General features: G+C 32.3%; 1 protein-coding gene across 3 annotated transcripts in view; it reads left to right on the top strand.

Moving 5' to 3' along the window:
- The window catches only part of NCAM2 (neural cell adhesion molecule 2), a gene marked incomplete at both ends in the record, with an annotated part of 560,084 nt that overhangs the window by 446,743 nt on the left and 90,689 nt on the right, over positions 1–22,652 (top strand). For all 3 annotated transcript variants that reach the window (XM_080696027.1, XM_080696025.1, XM_080696026.1), the window contains 2 exons: positions 56–152; positions 10,498–10,671. In XM_080696027.1, the coding sequence (XP_080552153.1) occupies positions 56–152; positions 10,498–10,671 (271 nt within the window). The remainder of the gene's footprint in view (positions 1–55; positions 153–10,497; positions 10,672–22,652) is intronic.

Genomic DNA, 22,652 nt, shown 5'->3' with positions numbered 1-22,652 from the left:
GTTTAAAATTTCTTTGATGCTTTATCATACTAATATTTTAATGTAATTGTTTTAGATTGCACCTACATCTGACAATGACTTTGGGCGATATAACTGCACAGCGACTAACCGTATAGGTACAAGATTTCAAGAATATATTCTTGCTTTAGCAGGTAAGTATAGCACAATAATTTTTTGGGAACTTATAAAATATATTTGTAAAAATGTATTTTATTTTATTTTTTTTTCAGTAATGGGAATGGAACACAGTGGCATTCTAACTCCCAGCGACAGCCCCAGCCCTATTTTTTTTTATTCTTTCTTTTGAAACAGGGTCTCACTGAGTTACAGAGGGCGTCACTAAATAGTTGAGGTTGTCCATGAACTACGATCCTCCTGTTGTAGGCTCCCAAATGCTGGGATTACAAGCACATTCCATGATGCCCAGCTTAAACAAATGTATTTTAAATTGTACAATTGTATCATTTAATTTTACATGTTAACAAAACATGATTTATATTTTTTAAGTCCCAAGTTATTCTTATTTCTTCCTTTTTGCGGTACTAGGGATGGAACCCAGAGTCATTCTACCTCCTAGCTACATCTCAGCACTATTTTTATTTTTTATTTTGAAACAGGATCTTACTGAGTTGTAAAGGCCCTCACTAAGTAGCTGAGACTTTCTGCAAACAGCAATCCTCCTGTCTCAGCCTCACAATGCTTGGATTACAAGCATGCACCACCAAACCAGGCTTTTAAGTCTCAAGTTATTATTTGAAAGTATAAACCAGTGATTAAAAACTTGAAATAGTTTATTTTATGTGCTACTGGGGTTCCTGGAAACCCTTCGACTTCTCAGATACACTCTCAGATCTATTATTTTATATATATTTTATTTGGAAACAGGGTCTTTTAAGCCAGCGTGGCTGGGTTTGAACCTGCGCGATCCTCCTGTCTCCGCCTTCCAAGCGCGGGGATTACAACTGTGGGCCACCATCCGCCTTTAGTTTTGAGTTAAGAAATAGAACATAAATATGGGAAAATAAATATGGGAAAGGGAGAGGGAGAGGAAGAAGGAGAGAGAAGAGAGGAGAAGAGAAGAGAAGAGAAGAGAAGAGAAGAGAAGAGAAGAGAAGAGAGGAGAGGAGAGGAGAGGAGAGGAGAGGAGAGGAGAGGAGAAGAGAAGAGAAGAGAAGAGAAGAGAAGAGAAGAGAAGAGAAGAAGATAAAGAAAAGGAAAAAGAGAAGGCTGAGGAGGAAGAGAAGGATGTTGTATGTCATTTATAGCCACCTCTACAAGGAGCTTCTCTTTTTGTGAATACTATTCAGAAATCAACTTCTAAGATAACAATTTCCAGAAAGAACACAGAGCTATTATATACTTAGAAGCCAAATCTTGGTTTCTAAATTTTTTGCTCACTTAGAAATGGCTGTAGAAATGGCTGCTTCCAGAACTTGAATTAAGAAAATACAAAATAGGTTTTAAAAACATTTTTATGTCAGAAAAAAAGGAAGATATCAGAAACATACAAAGCCAACTTCAAAAAAAATATCAAGTATTAGTTAATTCTCTCAAGAATTAATAGTTCCTATAGGAGTGTGAAGGGTTGGTAGAAAACAATAAAGTACATATTTTCAAATTAACAATTTATTTCAAAAAGATTTAGAGTAATTATAAATAGATAAAATAATAGATAATATATTAACCAAATTATCAAAGTTAGCAATACCAATAAGGATAAAGCTATGCTCTGTGTGCGATTAGAAACAAATCTGCACACTTATAGCCAATTGATTTTTGAAAAAGGGGCTGAAAACACACACTGGGAAAAAAATTACCTCTTCAACAAATGGTATAGGCAAAACTGGTTAACCTACACAGAAAAATGGAAATAATCCCCACTTTCTCACCTTGCACAAAAGTCAATTCAAGATGGATCAAAGACTCAGAAATCAGACCAGAGACCTGACAGTTCCTTGAAGAGGGCAGAGGTCCAACACTTCAACACAAAGACATAAGTAAGACTTTTTTCAACATGATCTAAAGGCACAAGAAATTAAAATAAGGATCAGTATGTGGGATTTCATTAAATGAAGAGCTTGAGTACAACAAAGAAAACCATCAAGAACTTCAAGAGAGATCATACAAAATGGGAGAAAAAATTGCCTCCAATAGAAGGCTAATATATAGAATACACAGAGAACTCAAGAAACTTGCTTCTAAGAAAACAAATAAGCCAACCAGAAATGGACAAGTGAACTAGACACTTCACAAAAGAAGAAATGAAATGGCTAGTAAATGTATAAAAAAGAAATCAAAGGGATACAAATCATAACTACCCTAAGATTGCACCAAACTCCAATTAGAATGGCAATCATTCTAATTCAAACAACAACAAATTGTGGCAAGTATATGGAGAAGTGGGAACTGAAATGCATTGGTGGTGGACTTGGAAATAGTGCAACCACTTTGAACCTACATATGATCCAGCAATACCACTTCTGGGTATCTACCCAAGAGACTGGAAACCAAACTACCAAATTAATGCATGCATATCTATATTCATAGCACCATAGTTCACAATTGCCAAACTATGGAACCAGTCAAGATGTCCATCAACAGATGATTAAATTACAAAACTATGGGATATGGAGTTTTACTCAAACATAAAGAAGAACAAAATTATGTCATTTGTAGAGATATAACAGAATTGGAGAATATTATGTGAAGTAAAATTAGTTAATCACAAAAAGGAAAAAATCAGATGTTTTCCCTAATATTCAGAAACTAGGGAGAAAAAAGGTTCATAGGAGGAAATCTAGATGAATAAGGAAAGTCCATAGATGAGCAAATAAGGCGACCTAACTGAGGGGGATTTGAGGGAGAAAGAGGAAACTCCCATAACATACATGATGTACATTCACAAAATTTCAAAGTCAATCAGTAAGCCAAACATGAGAAAGAGGGAGGGAGGAGGTAATGGGAAGTGAATTGGGGAAAAACTAAATGGTTGACGTATACCTCTACCATCTTGTACCCCATTAAGATGTATGACTACAATGCACCAATAAAAATAAAAAATATAAAAAGTGATATTCCTCCCTAAAATCCTTATTTCGAATCTAATCTGTGATAATATATAAAAATCCAAATTGAGGATCCATCTACAAAATGATTAACCTTGATAATTTCAGTGATGAAGAACAATGATCATAGAAACATTACAAATACATACTATGCATCTTAGAGTTTATGAAGGAACATGTATTGTGTGTAGTTAGTACATACTAATGTTTGTATCATGTTGCATTTTTCTATATGACTTATATTTTGAAAATTACTGTTATGCATTTTTATTGTAGATTTTGTATAAAATAATGTTAGTTCAAAAAAATAAGCTGAAGTAAATTAAGGCCAATAATTAAATGTGCATAAAATGAAGAGGCTTTATAAAAGCAAAATAATTCAGAAATAGTCCGAATTCTTGGTAACAATATTTTACCTCTTTCTGTATATGTGTGTGTGTGTGTGTGTGTGTGTGTGTGTGTGTGTGTGTGAGAGAGAGAGAGAGAGAGAGAGAGAGAGAGAGAGAGAGAGAGAGAGAGAGAATCTATAGATGGTTCTTAGATTTTATGTTATGTAATAATTACTGAACATACCTAGCGCTTTTATTCTTTTTTTTTTTTTTTTTTTGGTGGTACTGGGGTTCCTGGAAACCCTTCTACCTCCGGGCTACACTCCCATAACTTTTTTTTTTATATTTTTACTTGGAAACAGGGTATCTTAAGCCAGTGAGGCTGGCTTTGAATCTGTGCAATCCTCCTGTCTCCACCTCCCAAGCACAGGGATTACAAGTGTGCGCCATCACACCCGGCTGCACTTTTATTCTAAAACATAAAAACACTTTATATTGAATCTCTGAATATTTATAATGATGATGTTGTATTTAATAATGTAAATATAGTCCTTATTTAGTAAAAGTGCAATTGCAATAAATTGTGGAAATTAGTCATATGAACTCCAGCCACATATGCTCCTGAGCTGAGTATTTTTTTGCCTTATGCTAGTTTGGCATGATCTATGCTGAGGAATAGCAGCGTGATAAAGTGTAGGAAGAAATGGGAGTTATTAACTGAATTGAATCACAAGTAGTCATCTTCATAATTCTCATAATAGCCCAATGAAGTTCATGAGGTATTATTTATACCAATTTAACAGATGGAAAATAGGTTCCTAAATTATGGACCAATGCATACAAACACAGTTTATTATTGTTATATCTACTATTATGATTGAAGTGATGAGTGTGATAAAATATTGGCTAGATCAAAGAAATTCCTTGAGTGGTGTCAGCCTGAGGGTTGCATCTTATTTTTTATACTATTTCCACACAAATTAGTTCATGTATTTTCCATAATAAATTTGTTTGTTATTTATTTTTAATTGATAAAAATGTTCATAATTGTGTGCGGTGGTATAAGAATGTGTGTATACAAGGTTTCATGATCAAATTAAGGTAATGAAAATATTCCATCTTCTTAAACATTTATCATCTTTCTGTTTGGAGACTTTGAACATCTTTATTCTATCTCTTTATAAGATATATAATAAGCCTGGTGTGGTGGCACATGCCTATAATCCCAGTACTTGGGAGGCAGAAACAGGAGGAGCATAGGCTTCAGTTCATCCTCTGCAACTTATTGAGGCCCTGCTTTAAAACAAAAAATAAAATAGAGATGGAAGTATAACTCAGATTTAGAATGCCCTCCAGTACCACCACACACACACACACACACACACACACACACACACACACACACACACATATGTGTGTGTATATATATAATCATTATTGTAATCCATAGTTACCCTATATTACTGTGGAAAACTAGAATAAGTGAACAGTTCATTTTCTTTTATTTATTTTTTATATTCTCACAACTGTCTCCAAGAAATGTTGATTATTTTTTTCTCAAATGATATATTTTAAAAATAAAAGATATGGACATTTGGATTAAATCAGAAAAATACTGAACAAGGGCTTTCTATTTAACTCTGAATTTATATTCACAAGCAAATGTGAATCCAGTTCTCTTTGATCAATGTCTAGTCATTAGAAAATTGGAAAAAAAAAGTATTTTCTATAATTCCATGGAACATGACTATATATTTGATCATTTTATTTTATTAACTTTCTATAAAACATTAAAATATAATGAGAGAGATATAGAAATAATCTTTCTAAATGGCTTCACCATGAAATTGTTTAAAAATGCATCTTTTAGGTGATACTTTTGTATTCTAACTAGGAACCATACTTACTTTTGGGTTTATATACATTTGTGGAACATATTATAGTTGAAAGATATATGAGATTAAATAAAAATTTAACCAAATTCTATTTATTAGTCGTTCATTATAGATTTATACTTCCAAAATATCAAGATACAACAATGCATTCTGCATACTTTTATGCATTTTAATTTTTAAAAACTATTGTTCTATGTTTTACAATTCATTTTAACGTAATTTTATTCATACTTTCATTTTTCTTATTTCATTTTAGTATTGTTATATTTCAACTTAACTATTTTTTCACTAAAATCTTAAAGAAATGACCCCTTTTGTTTTATTAATTGACAAACTTTTCTGATAAAGTTACCCTCTGGGCAAATATAGGAGAGGGGCTCATCCATAAACTGACATCAGAAAAGACATTCTGCAACTGAGGACTAGGTGCCTCAGTCCTATAGAGATTTCTGGGCCATGATCCACAGCAGTTTTTCTGACATCTACCTGATAAGTCTCTTAAAAGTACTAAGTTAATATATTCAAAGCCCTGAACATGTAGCAAGTACCCACAAATATTGTGGTCAAATTGGGTAGAGGCCAATGTGTTGATATTTCTTCATAGTTCTAGATCTCATAGGCCAGTGAGTAGTAAAGTTATAATGACTTTGCTTACTCTGAGCACTGCAATTCTATTAATTAATATCTATTTTTCTCTTCTTGTGCTTGTTCCCCACCTTTTTAAAATATTTAAGCATGCCTCACAATTGATTATTTTTAACCTTAGCACAGGACTTTATACTTACTCTACCAAATATCAGCTTGTCAGTTTGATTCTTCTTTTTAATCTACTGAGACTTTGTCCAATACAGCATTTTAGCTTTCTTACCAAGATTGATTTAATGCACAAGTATCATGAAGCAGTCATCTATATTTTCACTCAAGTCGTCAGTAAGTCTATATAAGTCACTTTTGAGAACAGAAACCTGATTTTAGGCTAAGCTATTTCAATTGAACACAGTTCTGTACATACAGAATTACAGTTGATCTATTGGTCTCAAACTCAGATGGTATTTTATCCAGAAGTAGGTTAAAATTATTTTACTTGAAACACATTTTCTTCTGCTTGACATAAAGTTGTTTTTCTTAAATGACCTAGCCTGGAAAAACCTACATATACCTTCTTTTTTTGGGGGGGGTTGGTACTGGGGTTCCTGGAAACCCTTCTACCTCCGGGCTACACTCACAGACCGATTTTATACTTTTTTAAAATTTGGAGACAGGGTCTCTTAAGCCAGCATGGCTGGCTTCGAACCTGCGTGATCCTCCTGTCTCCTCCTCCCAAGCGCAGGGATTACAAGCCTGCGCCACCATGCCAGGCTACCTTATTCATTTTTTTAGAACTCATGAGGCAAATTTAATGTCATTCAGAAACTATTCATAACATCTCCTTGATTTTCTCATTCTTATAATTATGAATATTAAAAAATTAAAAATTAAAAATATATGAAAACAACATCTTTTTAGGGAATCTATAGTTGCACCTATTCCTAATCACTTATTAACTCACTCATCAGCAATTATATAGTTAATTTCTATCATATTTCAGACACAATTCTAGAACTTGGGAACCCAAAAATGGTTAATAGACAAAGGTTGTAATAAAAGTGTAAATAAGTTGGGCATGGTGGTTCACGGTTGTGAATCAATAAACAGAACAAGCAAATTTGTAAGACACAAAAATCAACATAAAAATTTACTAACATTTTTATATATTGTTACCTCGCTCACTAAAAAAGGAATTTTATAAACAAATGCATTTATAATAGCTACAAAATAAAATCAAATACTTAGTAATCAATTAATCAGTGATGTTAAATATCTCTGTAATATAAACTCTGCAACACTGATCAAAGACACTGAAGAGGACACAAATAAATGGCAAGGTATTCCCTGATCCTATATTGAAAGGATTAATTTGTGTGTGTGTGTGTGTGTGTGTGTGTGTGTGTGTGTGTGTGTGATACTGGGGTCTGAAACCAGGGACATACTACCTCCAAGCTATGTTCCCAGACCTATTTTGTATTTTTTATTTTTAAGTTGTAGAGGGCCTCAGTAAGTAGCTAAGGTTGTCCATAAACTGGTGATCTTCCTATCTCAGCTTCCCAAGTACTGTGATTACAAGAATGTGCCACCATGTCTGTTTAGGACTAATATTTTTTAATGTTCATAATACCTGAAGTGATATAAAGATTCATTATAATTTCTTTAAAAACAAAATACCAATGATTTGCATCACAGAAATTGAAATTCATATGGAATCCAATATTCCAAGTAGCCAAAACACCTTTGAGCAAAATTCAAAAATGTCATCTTAAACATGTTTTCAAATGGACTTTGAATGCTAGTTTGGGGGTTCTAGCAGGGGATCCCAGCTATTCATATACCCATGACCAAAGACCAAGCCTCCTCTATTCAGCCAAGCTTGTCCTCTTCCACTGAGCACATAGCTTGAGGAGGATAGGGTGATAGGAGAAACTCTAGATGAGAAAGAAAACATAGATGAGCAAATAAGGTGACCTAACTGAGGGGAACGGGAGAGGTGAAGAGAGAAATTTTCTAATGAATATGAGATATATTTATAAACATATCAATCAGTAATCCAAACATGAGAGGGAGGGAGGTGGGAATGGGGTGGGAATAGGGGAAGGGCTAAATAAATGATGTGTGAATGTATGTCTCTACCCCATTAAGATGTATGACTACAATGCACCAATAAAAAATAAAAATAAGCCAGGTGTGGTGGTGCACACTTGTAATCCCCATGCTTGGGAGGTGGAGACAGGAGGATTGCACAGGTTTGAAGCCAGCCACACTGGCTTAAGAGACCCTGTTTCCAAAAATAAAATAGGTCTGGGTGTGTAGCCCGGAGGTAGAAGGGCTTCCAGGAACCCTAGTACCACCATAAATAAACAAACAAACAAACAAACAAACATGTATTCATCAAGATCTCCTTTGCAACCATATTGTATCCATTCTTTTTTTCCACACTTGTAGTATATTCAGATATAGGGCTTCAAAATTTTGCTTGATGATGCAAAACATTTTAAAATGTTTTTGTGTTAGAGGGGGAAATATACTTGATGTGTTCCTTGAAATATGTTTCAGAGAGAGAGAGAGAGAGAGAGAGAGAGAGAGAGAGAGAGAGAGAGAGTGAGTGAGTTTGGAGGGGTCTTTAATTTCTCTCGAGGTGTTCCACACCAAGGTGCCCAACTTTTTATATTAGAGGCCTCTGACTGCAGAGCTCTACAATCAGAGTAAGAACATATGACCACGTATATGTCACAGCATTAAAAACGAGAGCCCAGTATTCTAATTTTTCTCTCTTATTTCCTCCCATCACTTGTGACATGTGTCTCCAGAGGACAATCAATGTTATTCCCAACTTGGACCTAATGGACATTAAGACAGCTGCTCAGCCTACTGAAAGGCTGTCAGTCTTACTAAGGGCAATCCATGTTTATTTGTTGTTGTTTTTTTTTTCTGTTTTCTCTAAGACCTACAAAAGAAAAGAGCTGTATGGTTTCTTTGGAGATTAAAAAACATGAAGCTGAGACAATGTTTATGTATGACATTGAGTAAATTAGATAAATTAAAATTTGCATTTCCAAATAATACTATAATATCACTATGACTTTTGAAAGATCATTATTCTACACTTTCATTTTTGAAACTTTTGGTTATGACTCAAATGTATTTTATAGCATTTCTAAATCATTCAGAGGTACTAGATAGAGCTGAAATACACAGTGTTGTACTTTACAATATTTATATCCAAAAGGTTATAAACCTTCTCTCCTGGACCTTTCATAATACATTTTATAATGTATTTTTATGTGCCTAACTGTATACTTTTTAAAATATAAATGAGTAATGTGTACAAGTATGCTTCTGCCATCTTGTACACCATTGAGATGCATGACTACAATGCAGCAATAAAAATTTAAAAATAAATAAAAATAAAATATACTTTTGTTGGTGCATTGCAATTATATTTCATAATGAGGTTCAGAGTTATAGAAATATACATGTATATGGCACTTGGTATAATGTCCTAAGTATGCCAAATAATGTCTGTTTGACTATTATCTGCTATTTAGGCCTTTTATATGAATGCCAAATTGATATAAAGATAGAAATTTATAATTACTATATATTTGTGCATGTATTATCTCTGAAAGCATCCATATTTATTTATTTATTCATCCAGCTTAAGGTTATTTCAAACATATGGGAAAAAAGGAATGAAAGACAGAAATTTTTGTGAAGTTTAAAGCTACTCTAAATTTTTGAATGTTCGTAGTACAATTTTCAGTAATTTCCTCATTGGAAAGGTTTTGTCTACTTTTTCTGACTTTTAGATAATTATTTCTAAGGAAATTTTCATATTAGAAACTAAAATAAATGTCTACATAAGAAATCTATTTAACCTGAAGTAATATTATTGAAGAAATTATACAATGCATACAAGAAAAATTATAACTTTTTTATTTGAAGCATTGTAATTTTTTGGAGCACAGAGTGTCAGTAAATGTGGCTTTTAGTGCCCTCCCCACTGTGTTCTTTCACCCTTCTTGTGCATGGTCTGAAAAATTTTACTATTTTTAAAAAGGGCTTAAGAAGGCAATATTTAAATTAAAAGTTTAATTTAACTCAATGAGAAATAAGTGATATTAAAAATGACAGGTTGCTGTAAGAATTTTTTTGAAATTTAAAACATGTTTAAAAAACTTAAAACATGTAGTAATGATCAAATAATATATTCATTCTTGCATTTTTATTTTCCCTTTCTGTTGTCTGTTTCTCTCTAACATATACACACACTTACACATAAACACAAATACTATTCTCCTTGATCTCAATACAATATTTATATTGTACAGAAACACAGAAGCAAAGATATTTTCTCAATATGTGAATATTTTGTAGCTTACATGTTGAACACTATATTGTTATTTACTGTGGTAATAGAAATAGACCTATACATTCTTTCTTGCAATTTAAAGAGCTCATCCAGGTGTTAATTCAAGCTTTGTAATTTAAACATCTCAAGTAATATGGACAGAAATTTTTTCTACATTTTTAATTTACATAGCACCATACATAAGTCTTGGTAATGGCCATCTGTGTCAACTGGGTTATGGGTCTTTTGTGCTTGTTCCTTTACAGATGTGCCATCCAGTCCCTATGGAGTGAAGATCATAGAGCTGTCACAGACGACAGCCAAGGTTTCTTTCAGCAAGCCCGACTCCCATGGAGGTGTGCCCATTCACCACTATCAAGTGGATGTCAAAGAAGTGGCGTCAGAAACCTGGAAAATAGTACGTTCCCATGGAGTTCAAAGTGAGTCAATGATCTGTGTGCCGATTAACCCATTCTGGTATCTAATATATTTGTGTATTTAGCTTTTTATTTTTCAAACATTCACTTTTCTTTCTATGCCATAGTGTGTGGAAGACATTAACACTGCCTTATTTTTCTTGTGGATAATTTTAGTACAGAGTGGAAAAGTGTCCATTTCTATTTAATTATTTTTCTTTTCTTCTTTTGAGAGGTTGAAGTTAAACCTAGAACCTGCACTGCATGCAGGGATCTATTACTAAGCTACATCCTTAGCTCTCTCCCTTTAGTAAATATGTAAGACTTTAATAGAATCAACCAATGTTTTAGTCTGCAGAAAATTTTTTCTTTTGAAATTTTGTTGGTATAAATGCAAATGTTAATATATTAGACTATTTTAAATATGTATTTATTTTTATTAATGATTTTTTTACAAATGGAAGTATTAGTCATGCTCTAAAATATAGGCAACCTACATATGCATTTATGAAGTCATCTGTAAAAATTCATTTGTCTACTAAAATGTACTTTAAAAGTGTGTTTTTAAAGTGCACTTTTGTATTATAAATCTTGTCATTTTTAATAACAGATTAGTTTCTTTTGAAATTTTAAAGCGCCTTACATAATTTTCCCTTATTTATATAGGATTATATCTGTAGAATGTATATAGAAGAAAATAGGACATAATTTAAAAATTATTGTTGGAGTCTATGAATTAGGGCACAGAACCACAATGAGTTGGTTGAAAAAATAGTATAAAATGGTAGACGATTAATGTTCCACAGTATTCTTTCTATAAGGGGTCTTCCTTTTCTCTAACGTGTATGGGGTAGGATTTTAGTCTAAGGCTTGAGTCTTCCTGAGAAGAAAAGGGAACAATCTTAGTGAATCTGGAGAAAGAGCAAGTGAGGTTGTTCAAGGACCACGTGTGTTGACATCTGTTACGTTCTACTGAGAAGAACTACAATGTTTTGATAAAATTGTCAGATCAATAAGTTGTCCATGACTTACCACATTCTTCAAATAATATCTTAAATAGGTGAGTTTCTAATATAGCTTTTAATAATGATCTTTTGGATAGTTAATATTCATTGTACACACATTGTGTATCATGAGGGAAGATTTACAAAACTATGAATAAGTGAATAGGATCCAGGACTTTAGTATAAAAGGAAATATTAACTGAGTTGCAGGAATAATGTTTTAAAATATTCTTAATTTTTAAGAGAGAGAATGAAAAGAATTTTAAGTGAATGATAGAGATAATACATTACTTCTTACACTGTAGAACACTCAAAGGTACTCAATCACCAGTATGAAGAAAAGAAATGCTAAGTCTGAATATGCTAGAAATAAGTATGGCAGAACAGTCCATTTCCACCACACTCTGCACCTATTTCCCTGAGAAAAAGCCTCTTCCAAGACTTCCTACAAAGTGACAATATCACAGAGATTTTATATTGGCTTTAGATAGGCCAAAGTGATTAAGTTAAGAAACTGACTTTGATACAATATAATTTATCTGTCAGAAGCATATTTCTATGCTTATCAGACTGATATATAAGCACATTTGTTAATTTACAGTGATAAATCGCTGTCCCAGACATTAAAAAAATCAGAGCTATAAATAATTTTTCTCATTTCTGTATTATGTGGAATTTAGGAATACAAAGAGCCATAATAGAAATGCTAGACAAAGAAGGAGAAACCATAGATGAGCAAATAAGGCTCATCTATGAGGGGAATGGGAGGTGGGAAGAAGGAAATTTCCTAATGTATACAATATACATTCACAAACATATCAAAGTCAACCAGTAAGCCAAATATGAGAAGGAGGGAGGGAGGACTGACTGGGATGGGAATTGGGGAAGGGCTAAATGAGTGATATGTGCATGTATGCCTCTACCATCTTACAGCCCATTAAGATGTAGGACTACAATGCACCAGTAAAAAAAAAAAATAGAAATCAGAAACTTGGTTGGTGAATCTAGAATATGAGCAAGAAAAGTTGCATGAATCAGATATTTAATGACCTCAAACTAAGACTGCTTAAAAATCACCAATGAGAACAAGATCCTTAAAGTCCTGGAAGTAGGGCTCTCTCACTTACAATCCTGGGGCTAGAGATTTCAGCATGTTGTGTTTTTCTATGCCAGAGCATGTATTCATCCCATGTCAGCTTCCAGAGTGCTAGTATACCAATGTTTACTGCAAGTGCTAGTATACCAATGTTTACTGCAATGTCTGGATCACAAACACTTTAATCATTTCTTTCATTGTTTCTTCTTAAATATCTCATTTTCTTCTGTAGCAATGTCGTTGACAGTTACCACAGATTTAGTATGTCTTCAAATATAAAAATATATTGAGTCCTGCATACCGCAACTTTATAATGAATAGTTCAGCACTCGTATCTTCACTGGTGCTCATTCAATGTCCATACAATTGCTGGGCTGATGCTACCTTTCTATTTGTAATTTATTTAATGCCAAGTTTATATTTTATATCTCGGATGACACTGTGATCTCATTTTATGTATGAAACACCATACTTTAAAGGAATCTTTGTTGTAGCCCTCATATTTGGATAATAGGTATAGATAGAAATATGTGACCAAAAGAACATAAATACAAGGGATAGTCAGAGAGACAAGCTGTTAACTAACTGCATTTGGACCTCTCCACACATTCTAGAATAATTAGAAATGCTGTTACAAAAAAGATGCACTATCTTTCTAAAATTTCTAAAATGTAGTAAGCATAGTCATTGAAATCACAAATTATCTATGCTTTCAAAATGTAAAATGTGGTGTAAATATTCATAATTATATATACTGTCTATTGACAGTAATAATTTGATTGTTGGGATTTACAATTTACTTTTGACTTAAGCTTTTTACATTGAATACACATACTTTCGTTGAGTGGTTATAATTTTATTGAATTGGTATGTCTTTTAAAAAGATAATTAAACTGTAATCACATATTTCTTGTCTGCTGTCCATTCAACACTGCTTAGAATTACTCTATACCCTGAATCACCCACAATATATTTTAATATTATTTTTTCTTGAAATACTATCATATTAAAATCCTTATTTACCTATAATGACTAATTGGCAAGCCGTACATGTTTCCTACATTATATTGTATAGTATATGCATATATTTGCATGCTATGTCATATCATAATTAACTGTATAGTGATTTGGCCTATCCTTTCTTAGCATATGAGCTTCAAATGTAGAAGTAGAATGCCTTGTTAATCTCAGTATTTCAAGTGTCAAAAGCATAGTCTGGTAGAGCAAATATTGAAACTTAGTGAAGATGGGAGAATGAAAGAATTATTTTAAGTACTTTCTGATTGGTTGTTTAAAAGTTTAATACATTATGCATTTCTTCTCAACCATATGAATCTATGAAAATAAATTTTCAATAAAAAGTAAACCAAGGTGTATATATATATATATATATATATATATATATATATATATACATACATACATACATACACCAGCCGGACATGGTGGCGCATGCTTGTAATCCCCACGCTTGGGAGGTGGAGACAGGAGGATCGTGCAGGTTCGAAGCCAGCTGCTCTGGCTTAAGAGACTCTGTTTCCAAATTTTAAAAAATATAAAAAATAGGTCTGGGAGTGTATCCTGGAGGTAGAAGGGTTTTCAGGAACCCCAGTATCACAAAAAAAACCCAAATAATTATGAAAAGATGGTAAAAAAAAAAAGCAAAAATGGGCAGAAAGAATAGTTAAAACTGTGATGCAGCTAGAGTTTGCCTGAAAATGAAATATAAAAAGAGAAAAGAAGGGCTGGGTTGAGCCCTGGGGTTCAATCCTCATAACACTCTCATGTACTAAAGGAGCACACAAACAGAGAACCTACACTGTATGTCTCACAGATTCTCAGCCATCTGCATGGAAAACTAAAGAGAAGTCTATCCAATTTGGAAGAACCACAGCATTGATGATAGATTGCTACTGAGCTGCATGACTTTATGATTTAGTTTGTCAGTAGCTAGGTAATGATGGATACTTCAGGTCAAATAGGTACATGGTCTAACCATGATCCATTGATCAGTCATTCTTCCATTAAAAATGCTCATTCACACACCTTCAAAATATTTTAAATGGCATATGTTTCCATACCATATGTGCAAATTCTTGACTAAGAAAATAGAGAATTACCTTGCAATTTTCCCACTGGTATTTGCCACAAATTCCATACATTTCTTCCCACCTCTTATACATCAAAGAGTAATAGGTTTTTGAAATCAATTATATGACTTAATTTGCAGGGCTGCTTTAACCAGAGATTATACCTATTTAAGGACCTTCTCTGCTGCTATCCCATTTAAAGCTGATATGATAGATTATGTACTACTCAATAAATAAGCTACTCTTTCTTCCATACATCATGGAAGTCTTATGTATAGTCCTCACCAATGTGTTTTTTTTTTACCTTATCATCTGCCTCATCAGGCATCTCTGGTATCTTCTCAGGTTATCAAGTTTTCTATGTATTATTATCCAGTAGCAGATACAGTGATGAAGTTAGACCTGCTTAGGCAGGAGGAAAGGTAGCTTGAATTGGAAGCTAAACAATTTGCTTGCCATAGCCAAATGTGGGATGAGGTTTATTCATAGAGTGTCCATATTAGGCTAAATTATCCAGTTCTTTTTTGCCCCCTCATTTATTTAGATACAAACTTCTCTGGGCAGTACATAATTGGTCAAGGCAGCTCTCTGCATTTGAGGCAGATCCTAATGGTATGCTCATGGCATTTCCTTTAACTAGGCAACAAGATAAATCTGAGCTAAAGTCTCTACATCTACTGTAATAACATTTATGTCTAGTAAAAATAAAATGTTACAAAACTGATCACATTTTATGGATATTCAAATTTTGTTGAAATTTGAATTTTGAGGCATAATAAAATCTGCAATTTATATGTCTATGTACAGTTACAAATGTACATCTATAGACCATAGATTTTATAATTTTGCCTTATTTGGTTCTATTCCTAAACTATTTCTATGGAAAAATTTATTATATTTACTAAATGAATACATATTTAAATACACTGCTCTTTCTTCTCAAAATGATTTTATGAATGTTCTCAAGTCATATATTAGCTGATCCAGTAAACAGAGTTGGTACATATTAATACATGAGTAAATCATCACTCAACACACAAAATTTACTGAGTAGATATTATAATTTGAAGAAAATTACTTATTTTCATTATCATTATTTTATTTACTTTTTGTGGTACTGAAAATTGAGCCAAAAGATATTATTTCTTCAAATTATACCCCAGTCATTTTTTAAAATTTGAAATAGGATCTTGCCAGGCTGTACTTAGCAACATTCTTGCTAAATTCCTGAGACTGGTCTTGAACCTTCAATCCTACTGTCTCTACCTCCCAAGTATGGGGATTAGAGGTGTGTACCATGATGTCTGGCCTCATTGTCCATTTTTAAAAATAGAATTTATTTATTAACTTATAGCTGTTTAGTGTAGTTGGGTTTTTTTTAAATCAGGCCCTAACAAGACAAAAATTAAGATATTGACCAGAATTTGTTAATTTATGGATTTTCTATTTGAAGAAAGTACTTCTAAGATCATCTACTTACTGATTAAATTCAATTTCTTCTTGTTATGGGATTTAGGTTCACATTTTCTTGCTGAAGTTACTCTCTATACCTAGAGTCCTCCCTTTCACACTGAGTGAAATTATTTTTGAAATGCACTTACCTCATCCATATTCGGTATCAATTATCTCCTAAAGTGACCATGTTCCTCTTTGCTGGCAAAGGCAAAACTCCCATGATCAGGCAGCTAACATTAAAAGATAGCTAACATTTTGTAAATATTTATATTATTTTGTCAGTGTAAGTATAGAAAACAGAATTACGTTAATAGATCTTGACCATTAAGTTAAGGGTAATCATATTAATGAAAACACTGAGACTTTAATTTAGCAACTTCTCACTAGGTCACATCGATAAATGATAGTGAAACTAAAGTTCAAATCCAGGCAGGAAGTCTTATTTTAAGGTCTATATTACTGAATATTATATACCTCTCACTATCTACCCAATTAAGAAATGAGAAAATAGAATATATGTTAATATTTTGTAGAGTGCATCTCTTTCTGTATGTCTGTTTCTCTTTCTTATACACATGTACAATATATAATATGAATATGTTCCTAGAGCAATGTGTATTGAATAGCTAGTGCTAGGTAATTGTACAGAAATTTACATTGTAATTTGCCTGAGACAGTTAAATAAGGATTTAAAAAATAAAACATCATTGTTATGTGGAAGTATTTTATTAGTATAGAATACAATAGGAAAGATGAGGAAAGGATAGGAAAGAAAGAGAAGAAATTGCATGTACTGTAATATGAAACTTTTAAAATATACCATTTTATTTTTTATTAGAGTATTGTCATACATATTAATGGGGTTCAAGATAGTAGAGGTATACATGCATAAATCACTCATTTAATAATATGGGAGTTATTTGATAACCTGGAAAGTGAAAAAATATATGATATGGCTCTCAAAATGTTTAAAAAGATTCTGCTCTTTATTAGAATGAGACACATTTTAAAAAAATATTTCTACTCACTCCATATGTGGAAAGTTAACTAGCCTTCAAGATGACTTAAACCCCTGAACATATATGATAAGCATTGTACGTGTGTATGTTGTCAGTATCTGGTGTTTGTGAAGGGATCACAATTGAGAGAAAAATAATCCCATGGATGTATTTTAACATTGTGCTTGAATACAATGCAAATATATAAGCCTTGGGGTAATTTAGTGAAAGCATTCTTATAAGGGATCAAGAAGTTGATCCAAGTGCAGAGCTCCCTGATGGAGCTTTCATTAGAGATCAAAGTCTGATTATCAACAACAAAGAACCAATTTTGCTACTGTGAGGAACTAAAATTATATGCAAACTTGTATTTGTAAACTTTTATTCATATATCTCTCTCTCCCTCTCTCTCTCTTTCTTCTTCTTCTTCTTCTTCTTCTTCTTCTTCTTCTTCTTCTTCTTCTTCTTCTCTCTTCTCTCTTCTCTCTTCTCTCTTCTCTCTTCTCTCTTCTCTCTTCTCTCTTCTCTCTTCTCTCTTCTCTCCTCTCTCTCTCTCTCTCTCTCTCTCTCTCTCTCTCTCTCTCTCTCTCTCTCTCTCTCTGTGTGTGTGTCTTTGTGGTGCTGGGAATTGAAACCAGGGGCATTCTACCTCTGAGCTATATACCTCCAGCCTGATTTTTTTTATTTTTTATTTTGAAACAGGGTCTTTTTTAGTTACAAAGGGCCTCACCAAGTATCTGAGATTGGCCACAAACCCAGATCCTCCTGTTTCAGCCTCCCATGTACTAAGATTATAAGTTTGTGCAACTGTCCCCGGCCTTTTATTCATTTAAAAGATTTATCTTAACAATGTTTTTATTTCAATTGTACACAAATTAAAGTTAGCTGAATACAATATTCAAGTTTGATATACTTTACTTTAGCCATCTGCAGAGGAGTGTTCACTCTTTTCGGGATTTCATTGTTACTGCCATTTCATTGCAAATGCCATTTCTTTGTAGATATTGTCACTTTTTCTCTTTTGTTTCTCTTAGGACATCTACTTGAACCTGGTGTTTGAGATGTAACTACATGTCTTATTGTACATATGTATTAGTTTTTCTTGAATCCAGTATGATTTCTAAGTCTAAAGAGCTGTGTCTTGCATTAATTCTGAAGAAATTTACATCATTACTTTCTTGAATTTTTTTTCTCTATTTTTGATGTTACTTCATTCTGAAATCCAGTTGTATGTTGAAATGTTTTGACAACTTGGACTATCATATATTTTATTCTGTTTCATTCTTATTTATCTCTCTTCTGAGTCTGTAATTTTGTGGTCTTATTTAGCTAAATAATCCATGTTACCATATTTTCTACTTACATGCAATCTGCTGTGTCTATTCTTTTCAACCTAATGACCATACTTTAGTTTAATCTAACTTTATTTTCAAACTAATTTGGCATCTTAAAACTTTGTTTTTTGAAATTTTAAACATACTTCTAAACTTGAGTTTTGAATATCGATATTTCTCAAGTTGTGGATACTTAAATATTAGTCATTAACTTGTTTTCTGGATTGGTGACTGGTTTCAACAGAATCTTATAGAGGCTTGCTTTCCAGTATAATTCTGATTTTTAGATTGAAATGAGACCTCATCTTTATCTAATCGACTTGCTAGAAATAATGCAAAGCCTGAGTTTTGGGTGCATTATTACACAAAAGATAGTCTTCTGCTTCTGATAATTGCTCTATAACATTTGAAAGTTGGAGCACCAAAGCCTTCTCAATTAATATGTGAATTTAGAATGTTCTATTCTGTAACAGTTTGGACTTGAAATGCCCCCTAATCCTCATGTAAATGGGAAAGGATGTTGTAAGCAGGTCTTGGTTGCTAAGGACAAGTCCCTCAGGATGTGGCCTTGGGGATTATATACCTTTCTCTTTTCCTTGCCCCTCTTTCTCTTACTTTTCACCTCCATGATGTGAGAACAAAGCCCTTTCTTTTTCCCTCTCTCTGCTTCCCACTACCATGTCCTCGATCCCAGACCATAATTATTTGGCAGGTGTACTTAAGTAGACTGAAGCTACAATGTCCAAAAAAACTGTGAGCAAATAAATATTTCTTTCTCTAAGTTATATAAAAAGAAATGTTGGCTTGTATCAATGAGAATGTTGACCAAGACATAGTATGTAATATGTGATCATATATATACATATATATATATAATTATTTCTATATATAATATATGTAATTATTTCTATATATAATATATATAATTATATAAAATTATTTCTATATATAAAATATATGTATATAATTATATATAATTATTTCTATATAATATATATAATTATATATAATTATTTCTATATATAAATATATATTTTTATAATATATACAAATATATATATATATATATATATATATATATATATATATATATTAAACATTTTCAAAAATGTGTTTATTCAACAACTGTGTCAAATTGAGATTTGGTTTCATGGTCAATCCAGATGAGCTTTTGTTACCATAAGCCAAGTGTTTTAGTGAGCACGTGTTTGTTTGATTTTTAGTTCACCCTTGTATTCTCTTCCAATTAGGTTGAAGGTCCTGGCTCCATGCAGTATCCACAGTTTCCAATCCCCATCTTGCTTCTTTTTTCCCATTAAAACCATTCATTCCCATGTCATTTACATAAGTTGTATAAAAATACTTCGAGTGAGTGATGTTTTCAATAGAATTCCCATCATTTATAAAAGAAAAGGACCTGGTTGTCTCTACAGTGTCAAGTCTCTCCTCCATTTTCAGTGTTTGAATTTGGCTTTTCTTTCTTAATCTGCACATTTATAACATTGTTGAAAATGTTATGATTATTTCACACGTGTACTTAAGTAGGATGTTTCTTTTTCATGGTATCTTTGCAAACATACTGCTGAAAATATGAAGACATGCATTAGATACATATCTATTTTCAAATTTTGAAAAATATTCTTTTACTCTTCTTGTTTATAAAATTTGTGCTGTGTTAATCATTTATCTTAAAGTTTCAGAGATCTATGCAAACACAAGTATGCTCATTGATTTCAAAGCACTTGTAAGAAAACAGGTTTAGGTTTATGCATGAAAATACAGATGCATGCATGAATGCATGAAAATTCATAAATATGAAATTTTTCTTTTGATCTCATATTGGCTTTTTAATTTTAATTTTATCAATTTCTTCGATGGTCAGTTACTTTTTTTGTGGCACTGGGGATGGAACCCAGGGGCATTCTACCTCTAAGCTACACTCCCGATCCTACTTTTTAGTCTTTTTATTTTTTGAAACAAGGTCTCACTGAGTTGCAAAGAGCCTCACTAAGGCTGTCCATGATCATTATTCTCTGGATTCTGCCTTCCGAATGCTGGGATTACAAGCATTAGCCACCACACCTGGCCAGTCAGTAATTTTTCCTTGTATATAAATATCTACAGGGTTTCTTATGCTATTTATTAGTCTACTTCATATTGTTGATTTCACCCAGAAATAATTATTACATCATGCTTAATTGTAAGTCTTCTTGGATAGAAGTTTAGCATAAAGTTTTCTCATTAGATTTCAATTCTAAATAAGTATTAAGTTAATTAATTACCTATGAATGTTACATGCTCAGCTCTTCACCTGGTTTTATGAAGGTACAAGGGAGATTTGAACTAGTATTACATTCTTCTTCAAAGTGTATCTAAAACATTACTACTTATTCCAACAACTGATATCAAAGGTACATAATTTTCAAAGCAGAGAAAATTTTAAAGTAATCAAGTATCAACACCTTGAACTATCTTGAATATAGAATGCGAGTCATTCATACACACACTGGATTTTAAGTGAGAAATGTAACTACACAGATGCAGCCAGGCTTTTTTTGGGAAGAACTGCATAGCATAGTAATTGCCATATCATTTAATACTTTGTAAATCTGTTATGTACAGCTCATTGGGCACTTAATGAAGGGAAATAATGATTTTCCAAATTAGCAACTCTTCTTTCATTTTTACAAAATAAAAATGAAAAATTAATATTTTAAGATATTGTTTTAACAGAACATGAAATCATACTCTCAAATAGCTGGATCTATTGCTTTTCATTTGTATAATGTTTAGCCTTTTAGAATCAGAAATAGATATTCTTTCAATCTAAATCAAAATTATTAATTGTTCTACCTTATTCAGAGCTAAGATTATAGTGAAAATTCTCTTTGTTTCTAAAAACAAAGATGATAAATTTATTTTAAAATAATTTCATTTTATAAATAGAATTTCATTGAAAACTTTTAATTTTTCAAGTCCTCACCATTTTTTCTAATAGAAGTAATGCGATTTGGGAATAACAGAGTAGGGTTTTTCAATTCTTTCAGCACGTATTTCCACTGAATTTTTGTTATGGCTTGTCAAGATGCAATTGCAGTATATAAATTTTAATTCACATATGGGAAATTGAATATTATTGAATTTAAGTTTGTAAACTCTTTTAAGATGGACATGCTATATAATTCCAAACTTTCTGTCAGAATTTAATTTCAGCAACATGCCTTATTCTATTAATAATCCGATGGAAAATCAATTTATATGGTAAAATAATATTAAATTTTGTAGAAAACTAGTGATTTCTCATTTTAAAGAAACTTTTTTTTCTAAGATTACTTTGAGTATAGACTTGGAATTGCAAACTTATGCCTGTGCTGATGAGTCAGCAAATATATTTTGAATAGAAGCCTGAATTGGAATAAAGTGTAGTAGATCAAATACCAAGATCTTAGGTGAAAATTAAAAATAAATATAGGAAACATCTGAGAAAACAAATCTGTTCTAATTTTTAAATAACTAATGTGAAAATATTTTAAGTCTCTATCACAGAGTGATAAATAAAACTACTTTATTCTTAAGAAAAAACTGTAAATATATAAAATATATTCATTTATATAAATATACCATATGATTGCGCTCATCTACTCAGCCAATGATTAAAGTAGTGGAAAATAATAAGTAGGTATGAAACTTTCAAAAGCTCTTAAAACAGAGGAGTTGATGAGAAATATGTGCAATTCCACTTTTGCAATTTTGCAATAATAATGTTCTGCTTTAGTCGAGGTTAAGGTAAGAATGGTGTAATATTGTTGAGCACATCTGGCTCAACATAGACTTTCAGTAGTTTTTTTTTTTTTTTCAGTACTGGGGATGGAACCCAGGGGCATTCTACACCCAAGCTATACCACGAGCCCTATTTTTTATTTTTTATTTTGAAACAGGGTCTCACTGAGTTGCAAAGGGCCTCACTAAGTGTCTGAGGCTGTCCTCGAACCTCAGTCCTCCTGTTTCAGCCTCCCAAATGCTGGGAT

This window comes from Muscardinus avellanarius (genome assembly GCF_963383645.1).
Source record: "Muscardinus avellanarius genome assembly, chromosome: 5".
Classification (NCBI taxonomy): Eukaryota; Metazoa; Chordata; class Mammalia; order Rodentia; family Gliridae; genus Muscardinus; species Muscardinus avellanarius.
This window is presented reverse-complemented; position numbering and strand designations above follow the sequence as displayed.